General features: G+C 46.5%; 1 protein-coding gene across 1 annotated transcript in view; it reads left to right on the forward strand.

The window, feature by feature from the left end:
- The first annotated feature begins 1,860 nt into the window (after nt 1–1,860).
- The window catches only part of LOC113491064 (alpha-2-macroglobulin-like protein 1), a 29,533-nt gene continuing 20,419 nt past the window's right edge, over nt 1,861–10,974 (forward strand). The window contains exons 1-12 of the mRNA XM_026867706.1: nt 1,861–1,928; nt 2,518–2,701; nt 3,949–3,993; nt 4,268–4,412; nt 5,102–5,154; nt 5,478–5,498; nt 6,047–6,206; nt 6,820–6,904; nt 7,281–7,395; nt 8,713–8,821; nt 9,644–9,753; nt 10,535–10,699. Of these exons, the coding sequence (XP_026723507.1) occupies nt 1,861–1,928; nt 2,518–2,701; nt 3,949–3,993; nt 4,268–4,412; nt 5,102–5,154; nt 5,478–5,498; nt 6,047–6,206; nt 6,820–6,904; nt 7,281–7,395; nt 8,713–8,821; nt 9,644–9,753; nt 10,535–10,699 (1,260 nt within the window). The remainder of the gene's footprint in view (nt 1,929–2,517; nt 2,702–3,948; nt 3,994–4,267; nt 4,413–5,101; nt 5,155–5,477; nt 5,499–6,046; nt 6,207–6,819; nt 6,905–7,280; nt 7,396–8,712; nt 8,822–9,643; nt 9,754–10,534; nt 10,700–10,974) is intronic.

The raw sequence follows: 10,974 nt of genomic DNA on the forward strand, positions 1-10,974 counted from the left end.
AGGTCCAATCCCTCCACGAAAAGCTTAGCCTCTCCTCTGTCCCCGTTTGGCCCCTGCTTCTGCTGTCGTCCTTCTTCCTTCTTCCCTCTCCCCCTCATCCAGGGCTGAAGGACTATACAGCTCCTGCCCTGTCAGGGTACCTGCGTCTCTCTTGACTTCGAAAACAAGAAGATGGAAATCATCTGCGCATGGCTGGGGCTGGGATGTGGGCGGGTGGAAGGGGTGGAGACAATGTTTATTGCTTACACACCAAAGGCACTTACCTCCAGGTTTTGTAAGGCTTGCTGATGGTTCTCTGGGAGATGTCTTGCTCTGCCTTATGCAGCACAGCTGATGACAGCAGGAGGGCTTTGTTACTGTATTTGGCACAGGGCCCCAGTTTTTATAAAGGTGTGTTTACCAGGATGTCATCAGAAATATCCTGGGACAAATTTAGTCTTTGTGATGTCAGTGGATTTTGCTTCATGGTTCTTCATCTGTAGGACTTTTTTCATGTATTATTTACTTCTTACCAAAATTACACTCCTGCCCTGCAGACTCCAGCCAGACCAGCCTAGGGCTTCATACACAGCTCTACCAGTGCCCCCATTCATCCCTGGAAGAAGGGCAGAACATTAGCATGTTATTATCTTTTTGTCATTTCCATTTAACTTAAGAGGCAGCCAACTTGATGACCATTCAGAGATGCAGAGCCCTGGGGAGTGTTTCTGAAATCAGACAGAACTCAGATTGTTTTTTTTGTCCTGCTAGTTTAGGCTTGAACTGAAAACCCTGTTGATTTTGGAGAATCAAACATGCTCCCAGATCAGTGACATACAGTGCTTTAAACCTGCAGATAATCTGCAATGTCAGCGCTAGGTTAAAGCCTGTTACATCGGACTGTGCACTAAGAGGGGGATGTTAAGCACACATATGGGGACTGTGCCAAAGTAAATTCGGGGATTGCTTCAGCTGGGATCAAAGAGTGGGTGGATGGTGAATTCACTCTATATTGTGTACTTTTGGTTATGCTCTGCAAAAACACAGCTGAGGCCAGGGCAGGATGAGGGCATTCACCTTCAAATGAGGTTGTTAATAGAGGGTAAATACATCCAAGCCCCATTCACTTCACTGCTGCCACCCAGGAAAAGAAAATACAAGGTTGCAGTACCTGAGAAGAGCCTGGAGAAGATGGGTGGTGGTGTGCATGTAGAACTACCTTATGGCTGGAGGCAGCTCGCAGGAGACCAGACATCTGACCTGGGGGGATGTAAAGTGGGACTTAAAATGTCTGGCTTTATTTGGAAAGGCTTTACGGTGGAGCTACCAGGGGAGTTGGCAGCGGTTGGCAGGAGCAGCCCTGGGAAAGATTCTGTACTCAGGGGGATCAGACATGGCTGTGATGGGTGGGCAGACAGAGGTAGATCAAGAATGATGCACAGAGGGAGTACTGAGGATGCTTTTTACAAGCTGAGGACAGTAGCTAGTGTGCAGCTTTGGCTCTCATTGGATGCTACAGCCAGGATCCAGACCAGCCATAGCCGAGATGAGGATTTTTCCTAAGACCCCTTCAGCTTGGGTTAGAGGTTACCCACCCCACATCTCCCCACCAGTGCTCTGGGACCCCATTGGCCTGGAATGCCATCCGAATCTAGGTGTGGGTGGAGGACTGTGCTATGTGGCCTTTACTCAGCTGTTGGTGGAAGCAAGTAAATATTAGCTAATGTTGTTAGCCTGGAAGAGATACTCCATATATCAACTCCCCCACTCTTTGGACTTGGGAGCATCTGAGGGGGGTATTTAGGATTGCTCCAGCCCATCAGTACTGGCAGTTCTCTTCTCCTGTGTGGATCTTGACAGCTGCTTGTCCCAGTCCAAGCAATGGGAGCACCAGTGCTCCTCCTAGCACTGACCCTATTCCTAGTCACAGCTGCAGCAAGCCTGGAACCGTGAGATTATCTCCTTTTGATTTCGGGGGGCTTGGTGGAAGGGACTGTCACTGAAGGGTGGTGCTGAGGCGCTGCACTGTTTAGCATCACAGAGCTGAACGGTGGGGGCCTTGTTCTCAGGGAGGTTGAGCAGAGCAGCTCCGACTGAGTCCTGCGGGAGCTCTGGGCATCGAGCACCACTGCAGGCAAAGCCCCCGGTGTTTGCTGGTGCAGGCACTGAACTCCACACCCCACAAAGCTACAGAAGCCATAAGTTTTGCCTCTGTTCATCCTGCACTGGTGAGGGTGAGGTGTGGTGTGAGGACTGAAGGCTTATCCCCCAGCCACTGAGCCTTCAGCTTCATTCCTCAGACAGCCTTGCTCTGTGGTGACAGGTGGTGACAGACAGGTATCAGGAGCTCTCTAGTTCCACACTGGGCATGTTGCTTCTTTCTGGTATGGAAAAGGAGCTGCTCTATAGTTCCTTGACTCCAGGCCTCCAGACATTTATGAGTCTGAGTCTACCTCTTCATGAAAGCAGCAGAGATGGATTCTTGTCTGTCCACCTCAGCTTTTGAATCATTTTTGAACATCTCCTGCTCTCTTCTAGTCACTACATGGTGGTGTTCCCTGCTGTCATTCACCATTCCCAAGAGGAGAAGCTCTGCATTCACTTCAGCTCCCTGACTGAGGACGTCCACCTGGCTGCCACCTTGCAGGTGTCATCCCAGAATCACACACTGGTGACACAAGATGTGGAGAAGCCAGGCACTTTTCAGTGCATCACCTTCCAGGTGAGTGTACCTGTGGCTGCTGATTTGGCAGTGGATGCTCTCATCTTCACTTCAGACAGGAGCCCAGCACTGTCTTTTGCCTTGCCATGGGTTGCACGCAGGTTAAGTGTGTTTCCCTACCAGTGCCAGGCAAAACACAACAGTGTCCTGGAGTTTAGCAAAGTGGGGATTCTTTCCTGTGTAGATAAAAGCCTGTTCTTTTGATCTGTACCAGCCCATTTCATCCGACTTAAAGCCTGTTGTAAAACACTGACTTTCAGTGTACTCAGTGTTTAGTCCCTAATAATGCTTTTATATATCACAGTGCAAATCAATGCATTGAGTATACATTCTTTTCATCCTTACTTCCTCAGAAGCCTGTCCCTCCAAGAGGACTGTTCTGCTCTAAAGCTGCACCTATATTGCAAAGGTGTCGTTTCAGCTTGCATAGACACTGAGCTTGTTTTAATTTAGCTGTGATGGGTGGTGATGGCACTGAACTCACAATGAACTAAATTCCACCTAGGCAGTCTGGATACTTCTTGGGGGGGCTTGAGTTCCTGTCATTGCAACTTTGCTGCTTTAGTTAGCTTAATTAGACAGACTGAGGCTGGGGCACAACTACAGGACCTTGACTTACTTTCTGGAAAGCCTTGGAGATGTGCCTGGTGCTGAGGCTTTCCGAGCTGCCCCTGTTTTTCTCAGCACCATACAAAGTTGTTGTGCCTGTGCCCTGATTGTCCTGCAGATTCAGCAGAACTCAAGGAGGGGCTGTAGTCTCTTTTGGTTCTTGCATCAACAAGACAATGATTAACTAGGTATTTGGTGCCAGCCCTTAGGAGAGAGCAAGTCCTGGCTCTGGAAAGCCAAGGAAATCTGCCATTAGCAAAAAGACCTTTCTCCTGGTGAGCTTGGTCTTTCTGATAGTGAGATGTCCTGGGCTTGCCTGATCATCTCATCTCCCATTACTGTCTTGATCAGGTCCAGATCTGACTTCCCTATGGCTTTTCTTGGTTTCATAAAAATCTTACATTTATGTGAACTGGGAGAATGATATGTCAGTTGGTTCACTCTTAGGCTAATGAACAAGAGACAGGCAGTGACTGCTTCTTCTCCCTATAATGACAAGTGGGTTAGAGACAGTCATACAGTGGAATTTGGACTCGGAAGTTTGGGGATTTTTTCATCGGTGAGGTGATGTCTCACATCCAGGATAAGATGCAAAGTCTCTGATGAATTTTTCCATTTCCTTGTATCAATCAACCTAGGTGCCAGAGTTCGTTCCCAGCAAAAGAGAGGATTCCATGTCACACGTAAGACACCTCTTCTGGATGCTTCTCCCTCTCCTGTGTCTGAGCCATGTTAATGCTGGAGATGAAGGGTGGCAAAGATAGTAAAGGGGAGGAAGAAATGTGGGAAGAGGCAAATGGGACAAGGAAAAAGGCAGAGAAATGAGAATGAGGAAGCTGGGGAGCGTGGAGAAGACTATGACTAGGGAAAGGAGAGAGCTAAATCAAAGGAGGGGAAGGGAGGAAAGGAAAGTTGGGGATTTTAGCCTCAGGCAGTTTGTTTTTTTTAACCTGATAGCCAGACACGGTGGCTTTTCTGCATGTCCTGATCCACGGTGGGGACAATGTGCTCTTTGAGGGTCACAAGAAGGTTCTCATCAAACCCCAGAAGAATGTAATTCTGGTGGAGACAGATAAGGTCTTATACAAACCTGGAGAAACAGGTAAGGCAAGAAGGTGGCATACGGAAGTGGGGAGGGAAAGGTCAAGGTAGCAGCCACATCTCAGGGTGTGTGTGGGGAGATTTCACCAAGTGCATCAAGCTAAGCTTGTTGGATATGGAAGAAAGCAGATCTCTATTATCAGATGTTTCCAGGAACAGTCTGAGTCAGGATGCTCCCCTCCAAGCTGTGCTGCACCAAATGCCCCCAGCCTGCTGCTCCTGGGTGTTGTTTTGGGGAAGTATCTCTAATGAGACCTAAGAAGAAAGTCAAGACTCTCCAGGACACTGGGAAATCTCTTGTTGTTTTGTGAGGAATGTTGTTAATATCTGAGTAAAGCCTAAAGCGACAGTTCCAAGCTGTAGAAATAGAGAGAGTCTTCACAATAGAGAGACTCCACAGTCTTCACAATACGAACAGACTGCAGACAGACCAACCCCACTCTTTAATACATCATTATAATCTGCTTAGGTAAAGACAGTGAGTTTCTACAGCCTGTAGCTGCATATAAACCTCCCAGACAAAGTGCTCTGGGCTGGGAGATGCTGGGGAGGGCTGTTTGGGGAAAGACCTGAATACCTCTGGGGTCAGCAGAGAGACACGAATACTGGAGCACAGAAAAGGAGAAGCAGATTTGTGCAAGGACATGTTGCAGCCAGAATGCTTTACTATCCTTTTCTTTATATCTCCAGTGAAATTTCGAATTGTGAACCTTGATGAGGACCTTAAAGTCATTAAAAATGAGGTGAGTATCACCTTGTGGTTTTCTAGAATTGGGATCCTCAGTGGGAGACACATTGAGAGGCTCATGAAAGAGACACCTCCCTTCATGCCTGTTAAACTATAAGAATAAATGATCTTTGAAGGGAAATCACTCATCCACTGGGCCCTTGGAGAAAGACTGTAGTGCAGGCTAGCACAGAGGGAGGAGGAGACCTAGTGTGGGGTCTGGATGTGGCAGAACGTTCTGGTCAGGGGTCCATGTCAGGCAGTGTTATTAATATTGGTTCACATGGATGCTGTTTTGCTCTGTACAAAACTGAGCTTGTGTTTCTCTTGTTTTTACAGTATTCCCAGATATGGCTGCAGGTAAGTGACAAAGAACTGACCAAAGGGACATGTTTGTCTCTTCTGTTGTGCCCTTTCACTCCTGGACAAAGTTGTGTTGCAAATGCAGCCTCATAAGGTTATGGTTATGGTTCAAGTCCAGCTGAAGTCTTTTCTACCTGGTCAGCCTGGGTTCTTCATTCAAACCAGTATATCTATACGTGATGCGTATAGCTGAGCTAGAGGCAGGGCAGTAATGAACCTTTGCCCAACACCTTGTCTGCACAGAGCACAAAGCACAAGGCTAAGCACTCAGTAGATGCAGCACAGCTGCTTCTCCTTCCCACCATGTTATGGGAAGCTTTACTGTCCCAGTAGCTTTACTGTTCTTGGAAGCCTTTGCAATTCAAAAGTTCACTAACAGGATACTGGAGGGAGGAGAAGGAATCCTGCCTGATGATCTGGCATCCTCTCTGTTGGGGCAAGTGTAAGCCCCTGTAGTGCCTTCTTGTGTCTGGGTATGGCTGGACCTGCCAGGTATCCATGCTCCCAGTGTGACTCGGTGGCTCTGCATGTCCTTTCCCAAATAGGATCCCGAATATAACCGTATTGCTGAGTGGCTGAATGTAAAGTCAAGACATGGCATTGTGGATCTGTCCTTCCCCCTGGCCTCTGAAGCACCACTTGGGAGATATACCATATCAGTCCAACAATACATGGCTGGAAAATCCTTCAGGGTTGGCAAATATGGTGAGACTTGGAGCACAGGGGTGAGGGGAAAAGCAGTGTGGGTAGCTGGAGAAGAAAGTAGGGTGATGTGGCCGTGTTCATCAGACCTTTTGCCCCAGGACAGTAACAGACTGGGACAGGGACAGATGGGTCTGTGTGTACCTCTCATGCTGGGCTGGAGATTCTGCAGCTGCACAGGGTACAAAGGAGAGGCTGTGGTCTGACATCTTGTTTGAGCTGTGGCTGGGCCCCGTGATGAGCACTTTCTGCTGCTCATCGTCACGCTCTCCTATGCCAGGTTTGCTATCCACTCCAGTCAGCTGCTGTAATAGGAAGCAGCATCATGTCTTAGTCCCATTCAGTTGCAGTGATGTAGGTAAGGACAAAACCTTGTGCCATTTAAAATGTTTATGCTTGACTGAGCTGGAGTAGAAAGCAGTCCCATGTGTGATTGTAGCAGTAAATAGACGGTGGTGTGGCTGAAGGGAGTAACCCCTGTTGTACCATGGTGATGAATAACTGGGGACATTACTGTCTTACCCCCACCTGGACTTCAGCTGTAACAGAACTTACAGTGTCCATACTCAGTATTGCTTGGTGTTCCTCCAACCTTATCTTCCTCTTTTCTATGCAGTGCTGGAAAAATTTGAAATGAAGATTGAGCACCCTCCATTTATCACTACAGCAGATGAGGAATTTCAGCTGAAGGTCTGTGGCAAGTGAGTACATGATACCATTGTGATTTCCAGCCTTTGACTCCACAGTCACCTCCAGGTTGCCCATAGTTGAGAAGTGGCCTTCCAGTATGATGTTCTTGCATTACCCTGTGGTTGGGGGAGACAAGGTATTCTCTGGAATGGGCTCCTTCTCACACCTGGTCATTTACTGAGGGGCTGAAGGGCACTAAGGGTGCTGGGTTTTGTGGGTGGAGAGGGATGCAAACTGATCTTAAGAGATGAGCTGAAGATCCTGAGCAAAAAAGGTACAAAGCTCTCCCAACCTCTATTTCTCCCCGGTGAGGGTGGGGGGTGCCTGGATCAATATTTCTGCTGAAGCGGCCAGTCTTCAGGTGAATGTTTCTCCCTTTTGATACAGGTATACCTATGGGAAGCCCGTTCAAGGCGAAATAGTTATTAATTTTATCATATTATCCCAGTTATTCGAAGACCCTTCATCAAATTCTTCTATGATGAGGAAGCAGAACAGCTGGGTAGGTGAACAAATAGGAGAGTGGAAAGTATAACCTGTTGGAAATGTATGTCTGTCCCATTAACCTACCTCAGTGCACCTCTGATGTGCACCAACCTGTTTAGTCTGGTGTCTCCCCACGTGCTAGACCTGATCAGGCCATTGATTCTTTTTCCTGTGACTCTGTTGCTTGAATTACTGCTTTAGCTGCCCATATCTGACTCAGTGTTTCAGGAGAAGGTGTAAGCTCTGTGTAAGTAATGATGTCTGGGGCCTTTCCCAAAGGTCCATACCATATTGTATGCAATCAAGTCACTGCTCTAGTCAGTCCTGTGACTGCTCCCACCAATAAACAGATTATAAGAGTATCAGATGGTCTGCGGCTTAATGTCCTGTTTCTTGCTGTATCCATGGAGTTAATGGAGCATCTTAAGCTTGCCAATGTCCTGTCTGAGATTATATCCAGTGCTGGTTACACTTTCTGCACATTTGTGTTCATTGTATGTCTATGGTTAAGCTCCACACTATTTTTTTTTATTTTTTTTTTCCCCCATGAGTTTCAGATGCAGCTCGTTCAGCTTGAAAGTCACAAGAAAATATTTCTAAATGTCAGGCCAGTTGGCCACAAGCCAGAATATAAAAATCCAGCTGAATCTCTGCATCTTTTAAAATGCACCCTGTAGCAAAATATCTCCAGCTGGAATGCTGTACAGTCTTAGCTGTGCAAAACACCAACCGAATGCCAGCTCCCTCTCACATGGCATGTAAGAGGCCCGGCAAGGTTCTGTGAAGAACTGAACAGGCATGACTAGAAACATTTTGTCCACCTCCCCTCTCTGGCTGTACCCAGCCTCTGTCTTAGTGCCTGGCAAAGCTCTTGCAAGCTGTAAGTGGCTGGATGCCCTTGTTTAACATGGCCATGTCACACAGATGGTCATGACTGGAAAGCCACACTGTCCATCTTTATTCATCAGGGCCACATAGTTTCAGGGACGAGGTTATCTGTATCTCAGGTAAAGACACTTATGCTCTTTCAGCTGCAGGATCAGGGCTTAATCCAATCTGGTGAGTTTGTCTGTGGCATAATTAACCCTTAATGTAATTTGCCCGAAGCATGTTTTTCTGCCACTTTTTTTTTGTGACTGTTTAATTCAAGCATGTTGATTTTCTTCTCTGGCTAGGGTATCAGTGATGGGTTTCGGCAGTTACAGGTTTCTGAGCTTCCATCTGTTCCACAAATATTTGGAAGTACTTCTTTAGGATTGCCCAGCATCTATGGAACAATTTGTCTTCCTCCACACTATGCTCCTTCTCTCTGTTCGTATTTCTCTTTCTGCAGACAGACAAGAATGGTTGTGCTACTTTTACAGTGAAGAAAGAGAGTCTGAGGTTAAATGAAACTGATAGCTACATATTTGTGACAGGGGAAATGGTGGAAAATGGAACAGGTACTGGAAAATACGTCTTCTCTTCCTTGCAGGCAACTTCTTTGGTTTTGGCCTTTCTACAGCACTTGTATTCCTTTTGAAAAAGTAACTTGATGGTTCCCAAGTCTTCTAACAACCATTCTAGTCTCAGTTCTAGTACCTCTTCCATCTATTATTACCAGATTTCCTAATCCTCTCCACCCTTCATCTCCACTAGCACGTATATAACCTTTTAGTGATTATCTGGACACCAAGGTGTTCCTCAGCCAGTTGCAAAGCACTCGCTAGCTGCGGAAACTCTTCAACAAGCCCCTTCTAATTGTAGTGCACTATCCTGACAGGTAGTTCCTACCCACAGACTCTTGCTCTCTCTTTTCCTAAGCCTGAGACAGGTCTGCTTAGTACCCTCCTGCTGAGAGGAATGCCATTCTGCTCCATTTTAGTCTGACACAATATTGACTATAAGGAGGTAGCTTTTTAGTATCAGGGTTAATGTGCACCTGCCTCTGGCAACTGAAGGTCTCCATCATTTGAACTGTCACAGTGTGTGGGGGTTCTCCAGGCCACTTTTAGGCATCTACAGTGTAGCTGTCTATAACCAAAGTGTCATCTAGTTTCTCTTTATCTTCAATAAAGAGAAATAAGTACTTATACAGTACAATGCATCATGACATGAAGCATAGGGCCCAGAGAGGTTGAGGGAGTCATATCCTAGAAGAATATATTTTCTTTCCTAAAATTAGCGATTGTATATACTGCATGCATGTAGTGTTGAAGTATCTTGTCTCCTGCTTCTCTAAGAGCACTGCTAGTGTTTAACAGATTTCTCTTCTCTCAACCCAGGAGCAAGTGCTACGGAAATGGCTAGAATTGCTGTTTTGATGAGAATGAAGTCTATAGATTTTATCAACTTCCATTCATTCTACAAACGTGGACTACCATACACAGGGAAGGTAAAACCTGTGGATCCCTTCTCTGCTGAGAATATGTGATAGATCTAATAATCTGTAGGCAGAAAGCAATAAGCTCCAAGAAAGTAAGAGCTTCTTTGCGGGTACCCATCAACTATGAGTGAAGCCTCCTGTAGAAGCAATTTCTTCTCCCCTTCCTAACCTAGTATATTCCCCAGACAGGAACATGAGGGCCAGCTGCAGTCTCTGGAGGCTTCCCCAGGAGTAGCTTCTGAAACTAGTTTGTTCAATAAAAGGCATATAGGATGCAGGTGGCATTGGCAGGGAAATAACATTCCTTTTGGTCAAACGCTCATGGTAACTTGGCAAAAATCACTAGAGCCTTGTATATCAGTTCACTGGCAGCCATTTCTGACTCAAGGCCCCTGGGTGATGCTAGGACAGCTGTCCCACTGGGGCTAGAAACACTTTCACCTGAGCCAGTACTAACCCCAGCATGAAGGAGAGCAAGGAACAGCAAGAGGTAAGTTGCTGGAGACAAGACTGTTTCTGATTGTTAGAGATCCTGCAGCATTGTCCAAGAAAAAGCTCAGGATCTGAGTAAATCACCTTTTTCCCCCTAAAATAGGTGTCTCATTTGGCTACGCTACCATCTATTTCTAGTTCTGAACAGCTGCACGTCATTAGTTTTGTGTATTTATCACACTTTTATTAAGGATCCTTCCGACCTGTCTGCCCAATGACGGAAACAATTAATATTAAGCACTGGCTGTGCCTCAGAGTGTGGCACAATGGGGTATTAACTTCCTCCCCTTCTCTGCAGATATTCTGCCACAGTAACGAATCTCCCCTCAGAAATGAAACAGTCTACCTAATAGTTGATGTCAATGAGGAGGAGACACACTTGTCATTCCTCACGGATGAGAATGGAGAAGTCCACTTCTCACTGGATACCACCAGCTGGAACAGCACATTTGTTTCTCTGAAGGTGAGCATCAGCCTCAGAAAAGGGAGGAGAAAGTGAAGGCAAACTGAGAAAAGGGATAGAAAGTGGAAGAAATCTGAGGTTTTGGAGCACAGTCTTCTGGATCCTGATCTCATTTGACTGTATCTGTAGAAGCATCTTCAATTACTCTCCAGTGCCATCTCCTCAGGGAAACTGGAGGCTGTGCTGCAACAGTTCAACCAAATGGTCACCAAAGGTGCTTGGCTGTCCTGAGCTGCAGCATGATCCTAGTCTTTTGTATCCCCTCCCCCCCCCCC

This window comes from Athene cunicularia (assembly GCF_003259725.1).
Source record: "Athene cunicularia isolate RWA chromosome 1 unlocalized genomic scaffold, athCun1 chr1_part2, whole genome shotgun sequence".
In the NCBI taxonomy this organism is placed as follows: Eukaryota; Metazoa; Chordata; class Aves; order Strigiformes; family Strigidae; genus Athene; species Athene cunicularia.